Here is a 22,183-nt window from a genome sequence, read left to right as displayed (position 1 = left end):
GGGACTTGTGGCGGATATCGATTGGCGTTTACAGTAGCCAATAGCAGTGAATGTGCATTACGCCAACTCTCCCGCCATGCAGCAATAGCCTGGACTGGGAGCTCCTAGTGAAGACAGCCGGACCGGGACTGAACACACCCTTCAAGACCGACGGAGGCCAGACAGGGAATACAGTACCAAGGTAGGCTCCTGCCCACCCGGGGCTGAGTCAGCTAGCCGCACAGCTAACCAAACTTACGGAAGTTAGCGGTTAGCTACTTTAGAAACAAGTAAAGCTATTTTTCCATCAGAAAAATCCATAAATTACATCGGTACTGTATTCCCTGTGGGACTCGGAGGACTTCGGTCCCTGTCCAGCCGTGTTCACTGGGAGCCTGCTGAGTCCAGTTCCGTTGCCCGCTAACGGCAGATATAGTTAACAGCAATTAGTGGTTAGCTACTTTAGCAACAGTAAAGGAAACTCTGTAAATCGCCTAGAGTTGAAGCTGAGCAGCCAGAGTACTTCAGAAGGAAAATCATAAAATACTTTCTCCACATTATTCATTGATTTAGGTGAAACTGGATCATATAAAGTTATAAAGTTGTGTTTTTGTACAGCAATCAGTGAGGACCGGCCCCCAGAAACACTCCGCTTTGGCGGCGCCATAAGAAAGAAAGCGAAAAAGCGTTTCAGTGGTGGCAAAATTAGTATACGCCCCTGAATGCAGGATGAGTCATAAACATTTTTTTTTTTAATCGTTTTCCAGTTAATGACAAACTCTAAAATACTGTTAAGAATACCAACAAAATGACTTTATTGTCATTGTTGGGCCAGATACTGGCGTATAGCTGACGTGTAGTGCAAGATCTCCTCCCATAGCCAAAGTAGTAAGAGTTCAAATAAATGGCTCCAAACAAGCTTCTAGGAAATACACCTCAGACCAATTTCGGACAGGGAACATTTTCAGACTGAAGAGAGGGGAAGGATATTTTAACAGGACTAAACTAAGCGGATGAAATAACAGTCCACCTTCAACTCGAGCTACTTATTGTGTAAAAGATCAGTAAATAAACTTGGAGAGAATTTCAAAACTGTTTCACAACAGTGGCTTGACAAATGCAGTAGCTGTTTTGTGTACCAGGCTGGGTGTGGTGGATCTTAGCTCGGATCATAAACCTTAGTGGGCGGCTGTCAAATACTTCTTGAGATAAAGCCTAGAAAACTCAGCATGTAGGTATTCAGATCTCTAATTTAGATGTCTTACGTTAAAAATTAACGTGGGTTGCAGACAAACATGTTCATGTATTAACCATTAATGATCTGTTTAAAGGGAAGAGTGATATTTGTTACACTTGTTGGTATCTCCACTCTGGCCCCTTCTGTTTGTAGTAATGTTTTGTTTGAGCTCAGTTTTAAGACACTCTGAATCAGAGCAAACAAAACCAAATGGAGTCCAAGGCATCTTTTCTTTCAATCCCCATTCTGAGCATTTAAAACTGACTGGTGTGTTTCACCTGAAGGAGATTTTCTTCAGGTTATGATCAAGACAGCAACAAGTTTTATGTGTATTATTTGTTTTCATTCAAGCTGAAATACAGTATATCTGTATATCTGTGATACTGTTGCCATGGACCCTCTTTGGTTTTAGTACATGCCTGTTGTCTGCAGTCTGCCTTCAGTCTTTACTCTTGTCTGACAAGATTTTAAGGCCTAAAGCTCCTTCGAGGCTGCCTAAACAGGCAAGGTCTCGGCAGTAACGGTTACCAGGTTGCCATTGGCAACCAGTCTGAGAAATTGGCAACCGATTCTTGGCATTTGGTTGCCATCAGTGGCAACCACTTTTCGATTTTGAAATCAAAAGCAGGATCCGTGATTCTACCAGTACATTTTTAATATTTGTTGCATTAGTGATATTAAAATATTGCTGTTACAGTCAGAACCAAAACCAGACAACGCTGCACTTGCGTTGGTGCGTTTACTCGCATGTGCACAGGCATCTGTTTTAGAGACAACGGTGAAGCTAATTTGTTGTTTGACTGTGGGGTGAAAAGTTCGACTAACCCGTCAACATCACAAGCGAATGCTGGTATTTTGTAGGCCAGGAATTGAGGGTGGTTAACTGATAACACTTAAGATTAAAACTCTGATAAAACACAAGTATCAGATAAAACACAAACTTCAAAGAATTTTGTTCAGTTCCTGTAATAAAGCTGGTTGTGTGGTATAACTGGTGTTTTTTTAATTTTTAAATCTGCATAACAAACACAATAATATTCAACTGTCTTCCACATGAAGTCCTCAAAAATATGACATTTCAGTCATGTTTTAATGTTGTTGCATGGGAAAAACAGCTAACCTGGCTCTCTCCAGTCCTTGTGCTAAGCTAAGCTAACTGCCTCCCAGCTCCACCTTCATACTTAATACATAAGCCAGTATTACTAAGCGTATTACCCAAAATGTTGAACTATGCCTTTAGGACGGATACCAGGGAAGTTGGCCTGTCAACAGGAATCCAGCAGGGTGGCTGGGATTAAAAAGGTCGGCAGGTGTGGTCAAACTACACCTGCTAGTATGTGCGTGCACACACACACACACACACACACACACACACACAAATAGCCCCATACAGACAAATCGCTCAGAAATATGCACATCAGCACCCACTCAAATACATCCAAACTGGTAAAAGCTACCAACAGGCTGAAATAAACACTCCCTCACTGGCTATTTGCACAGACACACACACACACACACCTTGGGTAAAAGCCAACATCATCATCAACTGAGCCACTCGAACACACATCAAGTCACAGCAGCCGATTCACACAGGTTGAGCAAACACAATTTTGGAGATAAGTTGGTGTGGCTGAGTACCAAAGCACACAACTGTGTCCACTAACATGGCTGACCTTCCACACTAAAGGAACACTTGCTTAAGTATATACTATTTCATCATTTTAGCTAAGGATCCAGTACTTACTTAAAAACTAAAATAAAGTACAAAATACATAACTAAAAGCATGTTTGGGTGTCTTTTCCGACATAAAGCAGAGAAACATTCCTAAATTCAAAAGCCACTAACACAACTAAAGAAAGATACAAATATACTACAACACCCTCACCATCACAATAGCAAAAGGAAAACAGAAGCAAAAGGGTGGATAGTCAAAAAAAAAAAAAAAAACTCTCCAAAAAGAAAACCAAACTTAAAGAAACCTTAGCTCAACTACTAAAGCAAAACAAGAACACAAAAGAGAAAGGGGTCAACTCACGCTTCAGAGCGGGCAATGTCATCCAAAGTGGCTGAGGCAGACAGATATCTGAAGACACAACAGCAGGATAATGACACAGGGGAAGAGACACACTCACAATACAGTACAGAAGAGTTATAGAGGTACAGTTCCTACAGATTTATGATTTCCAACTTCAAACACAACTCCAAACGTTTGTTTTTACTAGCTGGATTTGAAGGTTTTAGTGGATGTGCAGCTGGATTTTAACATTTAAAACAGACATAGTTGCTGCCTGCAAGGTTTTTCCTGGAGAAATTACAGCGTTAACATAAACACAACACAATGTAAAATCAGAAATACTTTATTGATCCCCGAGGGGAAACTCTTTCAACGGGTCATATTCAGTATTCTGCAGTACAAAATCAAATTTCATATTAATTTTCTTTAACAGTCCTCTTAATGTTTAAATAGGAGGAACGTTTAAATCACAGGAGTAATGCGACCAAACACTTAGATGTCAAATGATAATTTTCTAGTCTTTTTTCATCATTAAATATATGATATTTTTTCCAGCAGGTAATATGTTACAGATTATTTCAATGGGAAGAACAAAATCTAATTAAACGTTAAGAGGATTGTTAAAGAAAATTAATATGAAATTTGATTTTGTACTGCAGAATACTGAATATGGCCCACACAAAATGAGGTCAATGGGATGGGAAACTGTTTACACACCAGAATAAAAAGAGCATTTGTTTATCTAAACTATAGAAGAATAATGCTGGTTTATGAACCCAACATGTGTTTAGATTTATTTTCATTATTTCTAATTACATAAAAATTATATTAAAATGTAGAGTGTGTGGAATGACCCATCTATATTCCTTAAATACCTGTGTAACTGTGTGTCTGCTATAATGGAATCTGATTTTTCTCCTTTGCAGCAGAATTAGTACGACACTAATAATGTTATTTTATTAAATCAGCTGTTCTCAAAACGTGCTCTAAACAACACTTCCTCTGCAACGTGTGAAATATACCATCACAAAACTCAACTAAGTCAACATGGTTGTTAGATAAGATAACAGACTGTTGCTGGTCTAGATCAGGCTTCTCAGCTCCAGCTCTGTGGGAAAATTTCCCGACATCACATTTTCTTACTATAACAAACACCAGTGGTTCCTCCCTCAGCCTAACATCACAGGGTGAAGTTTTGAGGAAGTAAATAACTACAATACGGTAACATGGCATCAAGTACACTTCTCTCTGTTATGTTATTGATAAAAGAATTTCAATCCAGACCATTTTGTCCCATGAGTTTACCATCATCGCCTACTCTTGCTTAACTTAAAAAGGTGGGGTATACAATATATACACAACCTAGCTAACGCTATATTATTTGCTGTGTCGCTGTTCGCTCTATATCATGGTATTTGTCGTCGTACTGGATTTCTCCGGAATCCCCACCTTTAAATCTCTCTTTTTTTTATTTTAGCACTCAACTTTATAATCTAAATCAATGGTTCCCAACCTAAGGATCGAATCCCCATAAGAGGTCGCCCAATAAATCTGCGAGATGATTTATAGGAGGAAAGTTAGTTAGTGAGTTACTATGGTTACGGCAGGAGTGACAGTGAGTTACTATGGTTACAGGGAAATATTACAGTATGCAAGCACTGTGGTAGTGAGAGAAGTTTAGTCTTATTTTTTACAACTGAAATTACATTTTTGTTATTACAGAGAGAGTAAAGTACCGAAAAAAGGTATCAAATCGGTTCTAATGTGAACAGTACCCAACCCGAGCTGTCAGAGTGCTCACTGTGCAGGTGCTACAAAAATACAAAGAAGCAGTTGAGGGTGGATTATCTACTCATTATTTTGAATTTACTGAATCGGCATTATAGAGACAGATTATGAACAGGATACCAATAACGGTTAAGGATTGGTATGACTTATACTGAGTATCGCAAATGTAAAGAAATGAGTAATGTAATTACTTACCTCATTAATTAATAAATAAAGCAATCATTAAATGTTTTGGGAGAGCAATACGTAATAAAATGGCAATCACAAAGATTTTCATTTAAATAAATGTCTTAAGTTACTATCTATCACCAAACGAGTTAACACAATGGTGATTGAGCCTATGGCCCACTGATGAAAGCCCTTGCATTTGCAGTATTACGAACTGGGTATCTGCGGCGACATTCCCGGGAAAAATGCTGTATCATTTTACTGCTAATGCAAACCAAACATTTCCTACTGCTGCAGCTTCAAATTAAAACCGTTTAAATGGTGAAACACAAGTTGACTTTTATTCTGAAGTTGTCGCAGGAAATGCAATGCGTTTGTGCATCAGTGATCTTGACACTGAACGCTATCATTCATCAAAAATGCATCTACAAAACAACTCTCATTTACTGCATTTTTTGACAGCGGATCAGTTTGAAATATTGCAGGGAGTAACGGAAGAGTCAGGAGCAGCCACAGTGAGCTGTTAGATGAAGAGCTGCAAGCTGCACACCTCCAACTTCTCAGCCAGGTAACCAACTCCTTTCACTGTGCCCTGCTGTTCGCAGCCTCGCGCCACGTGCAGCATAAAATCAGATCAGGGTTGCTCACAGAATGATGGAAAAAGGGCAATTATTGTCCGACTTCTTTATTAAACCGACAATAGTTTGTTTTGCTGCCCCCAGAATTACGTGACCTGTAGTACTGAACCACATTTGCTGTTACCACCAGTAACCACAGGTGTCGCCAAATCAACCAGGACTGAAACGTAAAGGATTGCCACTTTAAGTAATGGATTCAATTTTCTGACTAACTTCCCCGTATTTGTATAAAACTGCCTTCTTAAGCTTAACACCAGTATTTGCTTATAGCAGGAAGTGGTTTCCCTGCACATCCCTGACTAAATACTGCAAGAAACTGTGTTCAGCTAATTGTGTGTCATTGTGATAAAAGAGCAGTCAACTCTACAGGAAGCTGTGAGGGCAAAGGGACACAGAAACACACTCTTAGGGGAAAAGCTGAAAGAGTTGACGCTTTAGTGTGGAAAAACAGTCCCATAGCAACTCTCAACCACCAAACAGGTTCATAGATCAAACACCAGATAGCACCGCCTATTCATGATTAATGACAAAGCAAGCTTAAACACACACTTTAACACACACACACACACACACACACACAGAGTCCTGCCTGTACAATATCTAGAAAAAGAGAGGAAGTGTGTTTGTACTGACTGCTCTGTAAAACAATAGCAGAGCAGATAAGGAAGCACACAACTCAAGGAGACCTAACTTTACATTCACCTGGTGGAGGCTTTGATCCCTGAATGTTTGAGCACTATAAAAACTCCTGATCCCAACACTGTGAATGTCTCACTCAACACGGCGAGCAGTGTAAACAACTTAATTATTAGTATTATTTTATCGCCAGCTTTACATAAGAGAATATCCCACTGAAGGATAGTGGTTCAATCACATTCCAGAGATGTAAAATTGCAACTTTCAGCTTGTGTGCAGACGTCAGTGAATGCCAGAGGCATATTTTGACATACTGCAATGTGAACATGTTTGTGCACAACATGTTATCTGAATATTGGTTGTGACTGCGTCACAGGATCTTGAAAGGTCTGATAAACAGGAACATAAATATCAAAATTCCTCTTTGACCACCATGATCTTTGAGTAAAAACGTTATCCGAATAGTTCAATTAAATTGCAGCATTAGTTTAGTTATGCTTGTTGCAGTAATCATCCAATGTCAAGTAAGTCTAGAGATAGTCTCATTTGCCTTCAGTCTGGTGAAACCGCCTCGCACTACAAACTGAAAAAGGATGTGATCAAGACCGAGATTAAAGATATCTTATATTTTCATAATATTGCTCTATCCTGCACATACTTTATATCCTGCACTTGCTTATTGCACTTCTGGTTAGACCTAAACTGCACTGTGTTGCCTTGTACGTGTGTATTGACAATAAAGTTGAATCTAAAGTCTTCAGCAGAGCTATTGCAGCCATAACGAGTTTGTACTGTGTTAGTAGTAACACCGTTTCTATTGGCCTACAGGTACAGTCACATAGACCTTCCGTTCAACAAAATTCAATCCTGAAAAAGGATGCGATGTGTCGGTTCTGACGGTGGTCAATAAATTAATATTGATCAGAGCGAGTTGTAGCTTGGTAGTGTAGGATTATACTAATGAAGGCGGGGCACACACTACAAACATGACGTCTACATTTCCAGACAGTGTATCGGTGTTTCCATTGGCCGACGGTGCCCCACACTACAAACATGACGTCTACATTTCCAGACAGTGTATCGGTGTTTCCATTGGCCGACGGTGCCCCACTGTAAAGTAGAATAAAGGTGAACTCTGAACTGCCAGAACCTGCTGGAAGTTGCACCAAAACAGGAAATGCATGTTTGTATTGGTGCAGGCTTCAATAGAAGTGAACAGGAGATGGCGCTAATAGATTCGCAGGATGAAAGTGTAACGTGACCGTACCTTACCACTCAGATTCTCAGGTCAAAAGGTAATCTCTGACCTGTGAATCTCCCCGAGTCGCCTGGAGCTCGCACCGTAACAGGAAATTCTTGTTCTTAGATTTGTCAGTCATAAGTGAGAGATAAAGCAACTATTCGCAGACTGGTGCGTCAGACAAGTGTGACTGCACCTTCATGCACACGGTAGGGTATGCATTTTACATTTCCAGCAGCAGCAACAGGTTTGTTTAGGGTTAACAGTAAAAGAGTTGGGTAGAAAGAAACAAAAAAGTGGCATCTACAGAAACTCAAACTTCACCAAAGGAAAAGCCAAAAAAGTACTGCACATACTGTTTGACTGACAAATTATTGTAAACGCAGAGCAAAAACCAGCACACCGAAATACCACAAAAGGCATTTAACATGCCAAATAATAAAATAAAAGATGTCCTAGCAGATGCATTCCTAGGTGCATTTTTTACCCGGTCCCAATACTATTACAGTAACAGGAAACAGCTCTGCTCCAAACAAGGCCAGTCTCTATATCCTGACTTACATCAGCACAATGCTGCTTCCAGTACAGCACAGTGACTTCATAGACACCAGCCTTGTCCCAGTACACGATCTGTCCACACACCACTTCGCTGTTTAACTGCAGCATTTGTTTCACAGCAGAGAACGCAATAATTCGAATAGAAACAGGGTTTTTTTTGGGTCTCCTTTACATTTGGATGTTTGTGTGTAGAAGTTTTTCTTTGTCAAGGATTTATTTTGAGAAAGAGAATCACACACATGACTATAGGAAAGGTAGTGAGACTTACTTTCTGAAATTCGTATTGATTTCCCCTTACATTGAGTGGCAAAAAATGCTGTTTGATTTTTACTGTTATGCTAATAAAACACATTTAACTGAGCTGAAAATTGAGTACAGCAGCTGACTTTCTCCACCCACTCCAGTTTTCATGGCAACCCACTCCGAGTCTTTGTGTCTCCAACATATTCATAATTCATAACCCATTTACTTCTTTGTTTAGATCTCTCTCTCGCCTCTGTGTGCTCTCTCTCTCTCTCTCTCTCTCTCTCTCTCTCTCTCTCTCTCTCTCTCTCTCTCTCTCTCTCTCTCGTCATGTGACTAAGTAAAACACCGTCTCTTTCTCTTCCCCTCCCTCCCTCCCTCCCTCCATCTCTTTCTCTCACATTCCTTTCCTCTCCTCCCACTTGTTCCTGCAGCAGCAAGTCTGAGCTGCCTGTCTGGTCGCCAGGCACGACCAGGGCGCACGCATGTGTGGCTAAGAGATACAAACACACACTTTCCATGTACTGTACTTGGCATTGTGAGCGTGTGTCTCTGTGTAGGCCTAAACCAAGAATAATGCGCCTGCCTGCTTGTGTCTCTGCCTTTCTAGGCAAATATGTGTAATAATCCACAATTATTCTGGCTGTGTGGGTGAACACATAACTGAAAATCCAAGACGGAGAGTGTGAGAAATGTAAGAGCAGACATGTATGTCTATTTCTGTATGCGAATGAAGAACAAACACTACAAACCAAGAGCCGTGCACCTGCCACTGTTTGTGAATGTGTGCATGTGTGTGTGTGTGTGTGTGTGTGTGTGTGTGTGTGTGTGTGTAAAAGTCAAGAACAGCGTCAGCAGCATCACCCTGTCAGGTTAGGCTAGCTGAGTGAGCTTGCCAATCCAGTTCATTTCAGAAGCAGCCACATGGAAAATTCCATTAGCTTCAGACCTCACAACAGCAGCTCGGTGGAAACGGGCAGAAAACTCACTGATTGAATGTTTTTCTTGCAGACTAGAGAGTCTGGATTCTTTCAGCAGCAGTACAGAACCATCTTAAAAATCTCCACCTCAAACCAACTCCTGGGGAAACTTCACCACCTCAGATAGTTTACGAAAAGGTCAGACACACATAGAAAAATGAGTTCCCCTTCTGTTAATGTCAGTCAGGAAGCCGTATATAAATATGAAGCTAATTTTCTTTGTTTACTTTGTGCAAACTGCTTCACTTATAACCTGCAAAATTGCATTATTGATGCCAATATGGAAAGACCTATTACTAATGAGGAGGAAGCCCTAATTTTTCACAGTATTTCTACACATTATAGATTCGGTTGTGTTAAATCATTAACATAGCTGTCATTATCATAATTTCTCTTTGTATACCGAAGAGCTCAGTCAAAAATAGGGGTGTCCAGAACCCATTTTTTGCTCCAGATCCTATAATATTGAGTATCTGTCCATACCAAGTTTGATTTGTTTTCATTAACCTTTATTTTGGATTTATTTCCTACATAATACAGCTGCACAGTGCATCCCTAAGCTACAATGATTGTGTTAATATGTTTGATAGCAGAATACCGCTACTTCAAGAAAATACAAACTGCACCACAGATTTTCTATAATAATTAATTTAATGTATAGTATTTTGTAAAATATTCAGTGTGGCTCTGCGGCGGCTGGAGGCTTTGAAAAGGAGTTCGACAGTTTACCTACAACATGAACAAAACACTGAAGTTCAGGTTCAGTTTTCAACCAACATCAGCACTTTAGGGTTAGAGTTAACCTGCAATATTTCACTGAAAAGATACAAAACAACCATAAGCATCACAAGGTGGGGGGCCTTTTACAGGTCTGTGCCCAGGGGCCCATTGTCTGATAATCAGTCCATGAACATGGCTAATTTCTAACTGGCATCAGCTGAACACTGGTTATTATATCAGTGATTCCCACAGAATGAGTGTAACTGTGTCTATTGAAAATATTATATATAGAAGAATACATTACCCTATTTCTAGTAGGTTATTCTTATTTCACCATTTTATTTCTACTTAATTCCACCTTATTTGAGTGTTTACTCACAAACTACTTCAATCTGCTCACCTTGCTTTCCCTCCAGTTCCCAAACACACACCTGTCTCTTACTGCACACACACACACACACACACCTGCTCGCCCCGCCTCTTTCTGTTTCTCTCTCCCTTTATCTGTCTGCGCTGTTGACTTTCTTCGCCAGCAGTGTGTTTTATAAAGTCGCCCAAAGCAAACAACAACACAATTTTTGGATTTTTTCACCCGCGACCCCGTTTTCACAGCAGCAGCTGAGCCGCGTGTGGAGGAAGCTTGTTGTTAATGACGTAGCCTTTCAAAATGATCAAAACCAACGTGGTACTGAAAGACAGCACAGACAGGTGCACTTTCTAGCTTTTACAAAACAACGGCATAAGTAGGACTACATTAAACAGGAGACTCTCTCCGTATGCTTCTCTGCAGAGCATGTGCGATTGTCAGTAGACCGCAGGGGGAGATTGTCCACTAGTTAATCGATCGCGGGGTCGTTCTCTCGGACAGATACAAAAATAAAGATAAAAAAATATATAAATGATAAAATGGGTCGCCAAATATACTTTGGCGGCCGTTAATATACCTGGGCGGCCCGCCGAAGTAAAGTATATGTGTGGGAAACACTGTATATCATTACATGATTTCTGTTTTTCCATTGTGTGCCAATTGATTTTATTTAGCCAATCAGCCCTCAGGCTGAAATCATTATGCAATGGTCAACCGTTTCCAGTGTGTGGCTTAATGGAGTCTGATTCTCGACACATAAATGGTCAATTTGGGGAATCTAGGTAAACGGATACAACAGAATGAAACAGTCTTTCTTGATGACTGATGTTAAAAAGACTGCCAGACAAATCAAGACAATAACCACTGGGTGGCCTGATTATACTACAACAAAGGCTTTACTTTTAATTCTTCACCTCTCTCTACACAAAACTCCTACCGTCATCTCATAGCTAAGAAAACATCCCTGTGATTTTCTCTTTTTGTGTACCAAACTCAAATGCAGAATGAGACAACAGTGTCTGTTTTCAGCTGCGTGGCCACTGGTAATAAAAGCAGAGAGGAAGCGTCTGAGAAAGCTTAAAAACATGGAAGAATGTTGATTCAGAGAGGAAGTAGAGAGGAGGACATGTGTCATCACTTCCTGATGGCAGAGGAGACACCTGACCTCTGGGAGAGGAAGTAAAAAAACAGATGGATGATACTGATAGGAGGGCGGTAGAGACAGAAAACTGAAGAAAAAGAAAGAAACCTAATAGTTGAGAAATATAAATAAACAGAGACTGATATTTATAAAGTGAAAGTGATTGGTATTATCTAAGTTCCAAACACTTCAACCTACAGCACCACCTTAAAACTATCCGATTATCAAAACACTAAAAAGGTGAGGCCACAGCGGACAAACACAGATTCGGGTGAATCAGTTATGTAACCTAAAAAAGGGACAAAGACACTTGCTAACAAACTAGCAAATCCATCAACTACCAAAATGTTCCTAAGACATTATTACAATTACAGGAAATACTGCTAAACTGAGCTAAATTCTGCATTGTGAAACTCACAATCACACCTGAAATAGAAAACAATTCACTTTCTTCAATAAAGTTCAGCAGATTAATGCACACTCACTTGGACGCATCCATTTCAACATGAGCAAAAAGAATAACCAGACTACAGATAAATGTTAGTCCTCCTAACAGACACAAAGTTAAACACCAACTGTTGAAATGTGAGTGTTATCAAACACGGTTAGGAGGTGAGAACGGAAAAGGATCGAGAGTGTTTGAGCGAGTAAAAGTCAGAGCGTGAGAGAGCAAACACAGCAGAAGCTCCCAGACATCACCGGCAAGCGAGCAGCAAACAGTGCATGGACTCACAGATCCGAACTGGTAACTCTCTCATTCCACTCGCCCAGTTTCTCAGTGGTTTTCACATAGCTAGAAACAGAGACATGAAGGTGTTACACTGTAGAGGCTCAGCAAGGACTCAAAGCAGGCTGGCTCGAAGAGGAAGCCAGGGTTGGAAAATGTGGTTGTTTGCAATTAAGTTACTGATGAAACATGGTCTTAATAATGTGAATAAATCATGTAATTGTCCTTTAAAAAAAACTTGCTGTCATTAGTGAAGGTCAAAATGCAGGCTGTCAGGGATTCACGTTTACGTTTTTTTAAGCCTGTGTTCCCGGAGCAAAGAGCTAGCATCTTTAATCACCAAGAAATGAGTACAAATCAAGTTCATGTTGTGCAAGTGAAAAAACACCTTTAAGGATGAATAATCGAGGACGGCACTGAAGCCTTAAATGGAACAATCTCAGATCTGATCGGACATTCGAGGATTAAAATTATCTCCCTTGTTTCTCCTGACTTGCTAGAGCAATAATCACGTCCTCCGGCGACAATGGCAGCATAAAATTTGCAAATGCGTGACCGTGACAGGTACGGAACAGTTTCACGGTGATCAAATGGTAATAACAGGAGCTTTTACATGCCAATGAATGTTCCAATAATATTTAAGATACTGGAGCATTCAGTTTTTAGCTGGGTAAAGTGTACTGTACTGTGTTGACATTCATCTTGATGGCAGCAGGTCAAGACCTTTTTCTGTTAGACTGTTGGGTTCTGCCATTTGTTGTAAAATGCATTTCCAAGGTAATATTTAGGATATTTTGTTGGTGTATACACAGAGATATTCCTGACTGGGATATGAAAGTGTATATTAACCTATTAGCTTAGGAAAACTCAGGATCTCAGGAATTAGGGCACCACATGTGATTGATTTAGATGATTAAGTATACTGTAGGTGGATATTAAAGTGGATAGTTTAAATCTCTTCAAATTATTATCAATGTGTAATGAATTTGAGGAGTCATTTGTCCTGTATTCCTTAGATATTATGAGAGGAGTTAGTTAAGCCAGAGCAAACATTATTCAAGAGTCAGACAAACCTGTTAAATCCTGATTAATGAGGGTAGACATTATATTCAATAAAGTACTAATAAAGACTATAAAACAGATAAAATACCCATCTAATAGTTTGCATAAACACCAAATGAAATGAAAAATGTGAATTGTTGAAATTGTTTCCTAATTGAGGAAACTTAAAATGTCAAGATAGATAAAATAAAAGGGTTAAGAGACACTTTATGAATCTCTGTGAACAGATAGATGGTTTCATCTTCATAATGAGTTAAGATGGAGGACAGTAATGATTTCTTTTTCCTGGAAAAACTCAATGAGTTTCTGCAGTATAATTTTACCGAGAAGTTTGTTGTGTGCTCATTAAGATTCTTCAAACCATCTTTCCCCTGTGCGAGCACCTCCTGCTGAGGTTAATAACTACGGCTGCTCAATCAATCACGTGTAATCATATCTTCCCATTTTAGTGACTAAAATTAACTGGCAAAAATCTGACGATGTTAAAGCATTTCATTTCAAACAGAGCACCTGCTGAGTTTGGCAAAAGTGGTACTACAAGATGAAAAACTGCAGATAAATATTTGTTCCCCAACTGTGACTAGCTTGATTAACAATCGTGATCACAGTATCTTTAAAAACATTATTATTATTATTATTATTATTATTATTATTATTATTATAATATCTAATAAAGCAGCACCTTCGCCTCTGTTGAAGTCAAGGGAAGCCGCCTCGGTTTCATCTGTTGGTTTGCATTCATCCTGTAAAATGTAAACCTCTGCAGAAAATAATCTAAAGGCTTCAGACAGCCGGATGATTCACCACAGGATGAGTCATTTTGTGACTGGCTCTTTCTGATAACACGGTTACCATCAGAGAACAATTGCAGGCAGTGTCATCTCACTGGACTGTGCTCAAAGTCATTTGGGGTCAAATTTGTTTTAAAACTGTTTTAAAAAAAATGTAGGTGATGTATTTTAGAAGGTTGTGATTTCTACAACTGCAATCTTGGTAACTTCTTAAAGCCAAACTGGGCTTTCTTTAATGAATGCATATGGGGTGATTCTCTTTAAATGCACCTTTTTTTTTGTTTTTGTTTTGTTTTTTTTTAAAAAAAAAAAAAAAGGTAGCCTCGGTTCCACCAGACAATGCATTTTCCCCCATAGATATTGTTTTTGTTTTGTTGGTCTTTCCAAAAAGCCAAAACATGATACTGTCCATATCCTAAAGTGGCATATACTACTGTATTAGTACAATTAGAGCCCCTCATCTTTTTACCAAGATAAAACATCAATTACGTCTTTAACATTCAAAAACTACATTGCACTGCTGTGGCTAAGGCTGTGTTCAGGCAGACATTCAGACAAAAAATAAAAAAAAAAATAAAAAAACGCAACCCCCTCATTCATTTCAATGAGGCCACAGACAAATCCAGCAACAAAAAATTTAATAAATAAATAAAAATAAGAAGGGCTGTTGGGTTGAACCAATGCTATGTCATCTGACAACACACTGTACCTGCAAGGGCACATTCCTGAAGAAAACTTTTTTACACGAACGCTGTAATTTTACTGTTTACTTCTCCAAAACGATGGATAAAATGATTGTCGCCTTGATAACTATCCGGAGCTGTAAAGTCCTTTTTCATAGGACTATAAAACAGCAGTGCCATGTTTTGGTGTCTGACAAATCTTCAAAGTCATGAATCTATTACATTAGCGAGACTTCCTGGATTGTATTTTATCTTCTGGTACCTGAAGCAACATACCCAGACTAACGCAGAGCAGGAGCTGTAGTTTTCAAATGCTAACAAATTTTATCTTGGTTAAAATAGCAAGATGCCCAAATCTTACTGTTCACAACAGTAGCTTTTAGGAAGAGTGTGCTGCTGCTGCTACTTCACCAGCCAACTAGGTGCTCAAGCAACAAAAAGACCAAATGTTTGTTTAGTACAGAAGTAAATACGAATTTGATTATGTTTCAGATTTTCAGAGAGAGAAAATCCACTGAGAAAGCTAGTGGAACAGAAGCTAAGTCGGAAGCTGCACAAATCATCGACTATGTGATTGGACATTCAAAAACAAAGTGAGGAGCCTTGATTTAGCCCAAGTTGATTTAGCCCAGGTTGGCAGTGTATCTCTCTCTCCAAGAATATAATATCTGAGGGACTTCAAGTGAATGTCTGTCTCATCTGTTTTCTTTAAATGATCCAGTCTGATTAATACATACGCGTTGGAGGTCTGTACGTCTTGCCAGCTCTTGGTGAGGTTCTGCTTGAGTTCAGTGAGCGGGCTGAGGCCAAGTTTCCTCTTCAGCTCGGCGGAGTGCCTCTCTTTGGCTGACAAAACCTGACGCAGGGTGTTGATCTCCTCCTCCACCTAAAAACACAACAGGCCCACCAGAAAGGGTTAAGTCTGGGGTTTCCTCTTCATTCATGGTGCTCTACCTGGACACAGGTCTTTTCTCTTTTCTAGATTTATATATTTGTATTTCACTGAGGAACACAAAGGTACTTCCCATCATCCACTGCAGGATCAAATTCAAATCACCTCTCTACTCTGAGTCATGTTTGCAAACGTCTTGACTCCCAGTGCTCATTTCCTTCTTCTATGATCAATTCCATGGTCTCATATTGTCAGGATGCCATAGCTCCGACTCTACAGAAGTATCTACTGTGTTGAAATCTATTTATTTCCTGCAAAGCTAGAGAGAGGCCAAGAAAACACAACCAATGTGTGTATTTTTGATTAAACAACAGGCCTTTTTCACAACAGACATTTTGACTTGTCATCGCAGGAAAAGCACAAGTTCAGCTAATACCATTAATGAGCGCTTTGTTCCATTAAGTTTTCCAGTTAGCAAAGCCAGAGAGGGTTAGGATTAAAACAAAAATAAATAGGTTAATAACTGTAACAGACCAAATTAAAATAATCTTTTTAATAATTAAGGGGAGTCAAATGTAATTGTTTAAAAGGTGGGTCTTTAGCCGGGATTTAAAAGTTCCCAGTGACAACTTAAAGTTGCTTGCTTAGTCTATCTAGCAGCCACACATATCTATCAGGGAACTAAATGCAAAGGTTGTGATTAAAATTATAGCACATGAAACAGAGGAAAGCAATCAAATCTTGACATTTGTACTGTAACTCTTTGGAAATCAGGTAGTTACATGTATATAATAAAAACAACATAAACAACAGAAAGGGAGCTCCCTTAAGCTTTTATTCAACCCAACACAGGTTTTCTCAGACCCGACCTGTGTTGGGTCAAAACGTCAGTAATAAAAGCTTAAGCTCTGATTCCACTGTACAGGTACTTTTCTACTCCACCCACAAAACACACATGGCTATTGGAGCCTATAGCTACATGTAAACACCTGGTGATTTTGGAACATCTGGGCACTACCTTAGTGAGCTCAGTGCGGAGCTCCTCAGCCTCTTCCTCCGTCAGGCCGGGTGGAAGAGGGTTGGCTGAGTTCCCCACCGCTCCCTCCACCGGCACGTCGGACAGGCTGTCTGAAGGCTCAACAACAAGACCCTTGTTAGGAGAGTTCAGGTTGATATCTGGAGCGGCAGGAGAGAGAAAGATACAGGAAGGAGAAGAATAGGAAGAAGACATGGTGAAGGACAGAAGAAGTTAATGGGAGAGTGAAATGGAGGAGGGTAAACATATACACAATTAGATCAGTTAAAGTGTTAAAAGCCAAGAGTGGTTTACTGAGATGATCCCCCTCTCAGTATCTATTACACACACACACACACACACACACACACACACACACACAAACACACACACACACACACACACACACACACACACACACAAACACAAACACAAACAGACAGAAACCGAGGCCAGGAAAAGGCTAGTGTTGCCAGCGAGAGATAGCCGACAGGAAGAGAAAGTGGCAATTAGCGGAGCTAGGAGTTGCACTGCACTCTGGGAGAGTAACTTAAGACCCTTCAGTCTGAGATGCATTGAACCTTTCACTTTCTGTAAACAGGAACTCTGCGGTCATGTGGACCAGAAATAATGAATACAAACAAAAGGAGGAAGAAACCATTAAAAAAAAAAAAAAAAAACAGAACAAAACACAGCCATAATCTATTCTCGTGTAAACTTTAATTTATCCAGCGATAGTCGACAGCAGTTTGATGACTGAAATCAGCCGCTGTCAGCATTTCTATGACAATGAGTTCATCTTGCATCATTCACCTGAGGACACCGTCATAATTTTGGCAGCTACAGGAGCTCGGCACAGTCAGAGCTGGCATGGAGGACACAACAAGAAAAAAATAAATAACCTGGAGCCAAAGCCTGCAACACTGGGTAAAAACAGACTCAGTTAAACATTCGAACAGTGTTTATTTCAGTGGGCGAACTTATTATGCAAGTTAAACTCACACCTCGCATTGCTTACGAACACACCAGCGAACAGGCCATGTTGTGGAGTGTAGGGCTGTCGACCTCAGTCTCACTGATTTAAAGGAACACTTTTAGCATCTTACACTGAAATCTGAACTTTTTTTAAGCACGAAAGAAGTTCTAAATACAACATTGAGTCCGTCATTATTCCCCGATTCACAGTGCAGTATCCACACCTAAAACTACTGATTGCACAACACATCAGACAACAGCAGGACAAACACATAACAGTGTTGCAAAGGACAAAGATTAGCATTATCCACAGGTAACACTGGTGACGTCGTGATCCAGAGTCTCAGCAATAACATCCGCATACAAGCTGGCGAGAGATAGGACGCTCCACCCTCAAGGTATATTGATTCAGACCGGCACCACAGAAATAACAGCAGCGAGGTTAAAAAGAGACGATACGGCTCACGGGAGAACGGAGAAGGGGATGACTACCAAAATAATAATTATTTCTTCCTGGGATTTAGACTTATACAGGAAACCTTCAATCTCAGATATTCTTCAGCTGTCATATTTTGTGTTGTCATTTCCTACACTTCCCAGAATGCTTTCTAACAACACCCAGAGTCAGGTTAAGTTGCTCATATAGGTCGTAAATTGCTTCATCTGACTTTTTAACTAGCGGTCCAACAAGCGATCACAGCCACACCCCTTACTTATTAAAAACCCAACCTTGCTGCTGCATTGCATCCTGGTCTATTTCCTGCTGATATGGATGTAGAAATTAGTCTCTGTGGTACTTCTATGATGAACCTCTCCCTGTATGATACAGCTCTATAAAGAAGTCCTCACTCTTTGATTTAAACTGACACCAAATCGGACATCTATTGTTGGTGTTTTTGGGATTGCGGGATTCTTTTCCTGACTGGGTTTGGACCGATTATTCACAGGAATACTAAAATAATTATCACCACGCATTAAAATGGACCCCCAAAACAGCAAAGGCACATCACAGACACCTGTTAATGTTATTCTTTTAGGGTGGAGTTTTACTTAAAAAATAAATAAATAAAAATACTGACAGCAGTGTCGTGTGAGAATGCATCAATGCTTTGCCAAAAATCATCAGCATCATTTAAGAAACAGCAGTAGCTGGATTTTATTTGGACAGACATGACCTAGATCACTCCAGCATGTCATACTCGAAGAAAGACAAATGTAGGCAACCTTAATCACTTCCTAAAAAGAGCTCATCCTGAGGCACAGGAAGCCTTTACACAACATGGCATGTCTATCATGGCCACTCATTATTACAGACCACAGGACACAGCCCTGGAAGTCTCATTAGGACATCCCCGAAGGGCTTCTGTAGCCATAGTGACCTGGAGATAACGAATGAAAAATTAACATGGTTATTGTAATACTGTCTCAGCTTCAATGCTGCTTATTTACAGCCATTAAATTCGCTGTACAGTTAAATTATACAATTTCCAGATGTTTGTTTTATGTCAGCAACCCTACCGTACCCACAGGTCAGATCAAATACTGTAGGGTTTTGAGGAATAAAAGCCTCAGGGTTTTATTTGTCTAGCTTAGCCTTGGGGCGATATGACAGAGAAATTTGACTACCATGTGTCTCTCTTTTGTCAGTAAGACATTTTGCCACACTGTTTGGACTGAGGAGTCTATCCTTTTAATAACTCTGCTGCACATTAATGAACAGGACTGCTTTACGGTAATGTTGGATTTACGGATAAAATGTGTTGAAAACACCTTGATTTGACAGGCAAAAACAGGGTTAACTATCTAAACACTTTCTCAATTGAATTTCAATAAAGTTATCTACATCACAATAACAACATATGTCAAGATCACAATATAAAATTACATACACTGTTAGCGATAATGCCTACTCAAAGTTTTGCTCTATTCTTCCCCTATTACTGCATATTTGTTTACTAAATAAAGCAGAACCATCAGTATGTGTTTGGTGAAGTTTGTACTTCTTTAACCACTTAGATTTGATCTATCAGAGGCAGCTTACTGGTCAATATCTATCAATACAGTCAGTAGTGACCAGGATAAAGCAGCAGCCACAGCACGCTAGCAACACGGCTGTTAGCAGTGCTCAGTTAGTCAGCAAATCTGGCTGTTGTCACCTAACAAAGCGAGATTAAGATGGACTAGACTGACCAGTATGCATTCAGGTAAATAAGAGGCAAAGTTGGCGTTTTGGGAAGCCACCAAAACCAAACTGCTATCACTCGATTTAGCTAACGTCAGTCCTTTTGTTTACAAGCATTAAAGCTCGGCTCGTTGAGAATTGACGGGTTTGGGAAAACGTCTCACACAAAAGATGACACTATTCTACTTCTTAACTGAATTAAATGTCGACCGAAATTGTGTTGGGAAGTTGGCGGCTTTAGTAACACGATCCTCCTTCCTTTCCCCTCTTCACTTACTGCTCCTGTCCCTGTCATTTACCAGCGGGCCCGTCCTGTCCTCACGACTGCTCACTTATTAAGATTTATTCCGTCTTAACAAATCAAACTTTCAAAAAAACAACAACTAACTAAAACATAAATTTGCTGGCTACTTTACGGTAGATTAATCTCTTACAAACGTTTGCTGTCTGGTTAGCAAACCTAATGTTTGACTAAGCTAGCTAAGCTACACGCTAGCTGACTTGCCCGCTAAGCTAACAATTAACGTTACCTTGACTGGCGGGGTCCATGGCGACGAGTTGACAGAGCTGGAACTCCTTGTTTTTGTTTTTTTGTTTTTTTGGTTAAAAGTTAAACTCGACTGGTGTGAAATGTGGATAGCAGACTGGTACAGTTGCTGTGTAGAAATCGTCCTGGTTTTAGCGACTGCTCCCACTCAGAGAAAGTCGTCGACAGGAACAGCCTGGTCGCTCCAACCCAAAACAGCCCAACAGCCAGCTCAGCTTAAACGGCTCTCTGTGACGCCAACGGCAATGACACAGGCACGTCCGGCGAGGAATTTCAAAATAAAGGTTACGTGCTACTTCCGCCATGTGATGATGATGATGATGATGGTAGAAGTAGTTTTACCTCCATAAACTGTAAATAAATCCTCAGATACGGCATCACCAAAAACATCTTGGTACTTTCTGATTGAACATATACAAAAAGTATTCAGATCCTTTACTAAGAGTACAAATACCATAGTCTAAAAGTGCATTCAAAATGTTACTTAAGTAAAAGTATTATCAGCAAAATGTAAAAGTAATGCACTCATTTCAGAGTGTTATATTACTAAGAATACATTGTATTATTGGATATTGCTTAATGTTGTAATTTGTCAGTGTGTAGCCAGTTTTAGGTACTTTATGCACTACTGGTTAGTTAGTTAGTTTGTTTTTCTGTTTTGTTTTCTCAGTGTGACATTAACAAAATATACAGACATTAACACAAGACATGTCAAACAGATGCTATGATCTGAATCTGATTTTTAGTTGTTTTTTTTAGTGGGAGTATTGTACGTGTTTGTGTGCATGTATGAAAGTGTGTTGTGTAAGTTTGTCATATATATATATATATATATATATATATATATATATATGCCTAACTGTGAGAAAAAAAAACAATGATCTGTGGGCAGAAGTAAATAAATAATAATATTGATAAATAAAAAATAATAATAATAAAAAAGAAGAAGAAAGAGTGGAGAAAATGAAAATACATACACATATGTATATAATATATGAATACTAATAATAATAATAGCAACTGGTTAGTTTAATGGTAAAGCACTTATCCTCATGTGTTTTGCATGTAAAATCTTAATCTGAAAATTAACTAGTAACAAAATCTGTCAAATAAATAGTAGTGAAGTAGAAAGTACAATATTTCTGTCTGAAATTTAGTGAAGTATCGAGTGTCTCTTTATCTCTCACTCCTGCAGCTCCAGTGAAGTACAAGTACTTCAACACTGTATTTAAGTACAGGACTTGAGTAGATGTACTTTCCACCACAGCAGACCCGGATCCAGAGGTGAGACATCAGAAGGAGAGTCATGTGTGAGCTTCAGCAATCATCATCATCGCTAAGTTCTTTGCAGATGCTGGATAACAATGATCTGCATAAAAAAAGAGGAAAACAATACCTGCACACTGATATCTTGCTCCCAATTCGTCCTTTAATAATTAACCTTCCTCAGGAAGACCATTTGTTGTTGTCATGTCCATTCTGTACATAGACTAAAAGAAGAACTGGGAATGAGACGGTATTTCTGAGTTTTAACTTCTGAACTCAGGGCAAAGAATAAGACCAGCTTTCGGCCACATGCTGCTGAATTTACGGCTGAAC

General features: G+C 39.6%; 1 protein-coding gene across 17 annotated transcripts in view; it reads right to left on the bottom strand.

Annotated features, from left to right (window-relative positions):
- Positions 1 to 20,826, bottom strand: part of tpd52l2b (tpd52 like 2b) — a 32,310-nt gene extending 11,484 nt beyond the window's left edge. For 4 of the 17 annotated variants that reach the window (XM_044210160.1, XM_044210161.1, XM_044210162.1 and 1 more), the window contains exons 1-5: positions 20,568 to 20,823; positions 16,884 to 17,041; positions 15,711 to 15,859; positions 12,444 to 12,503; positions 3,253 to 3,300 (exon numbers count right to left, since the gene is read on the bottom strand). In XM_044210160.1, coding sequence (XP_044066095.1) covers positions 3,253 to 3,300; positions 12,444 to 12,503; positions 15,711 to 15,859; positions 16,884 to 17,041; positions 20,568 to 20,586 — 434 coding nt within the window. In that variant the 5' untranslated portion in view covers positions 20,587 to 20,823. Of the gene's footprint in view, positions 1 to 3,252; positions 3,301 to 12,443; positions 12,504 to 15,710; positions 15,860 to 16,883; positions 17,042 to 20,567 lie in introns of all 17 variants that reach the window. The other 13 variants (XM_044210164.1, XM_044210165.1, XM_044210169.1 and 10 more) reach the window with 8 other exon arrangements.
- Positions 20,827 to 22,183: the final 1,357 nt, after the last annotated feature.

The sequence above is a fragment of the Siniperca chuatsi genome, linkage group LG10 (assembly GCF_020085105.1).
Source record: "Siniperca chuatsi isolate FFG_IHB_CAS linkage group LG10, ASM2008510v1, whole genome shotgun sequence".
Lineage (NCBI taxonomy): Eukaryota > Metazoa > Chordata > Actinopteri > Centrarchiformes > Sinipercidae > Siniperca > Siniperca chuatsi.
The sequence above is the reverse complement of the archived record's forward strand: the minus strand, read 5'-3'. Positions and strand labels throughout refer to the sequence as shown.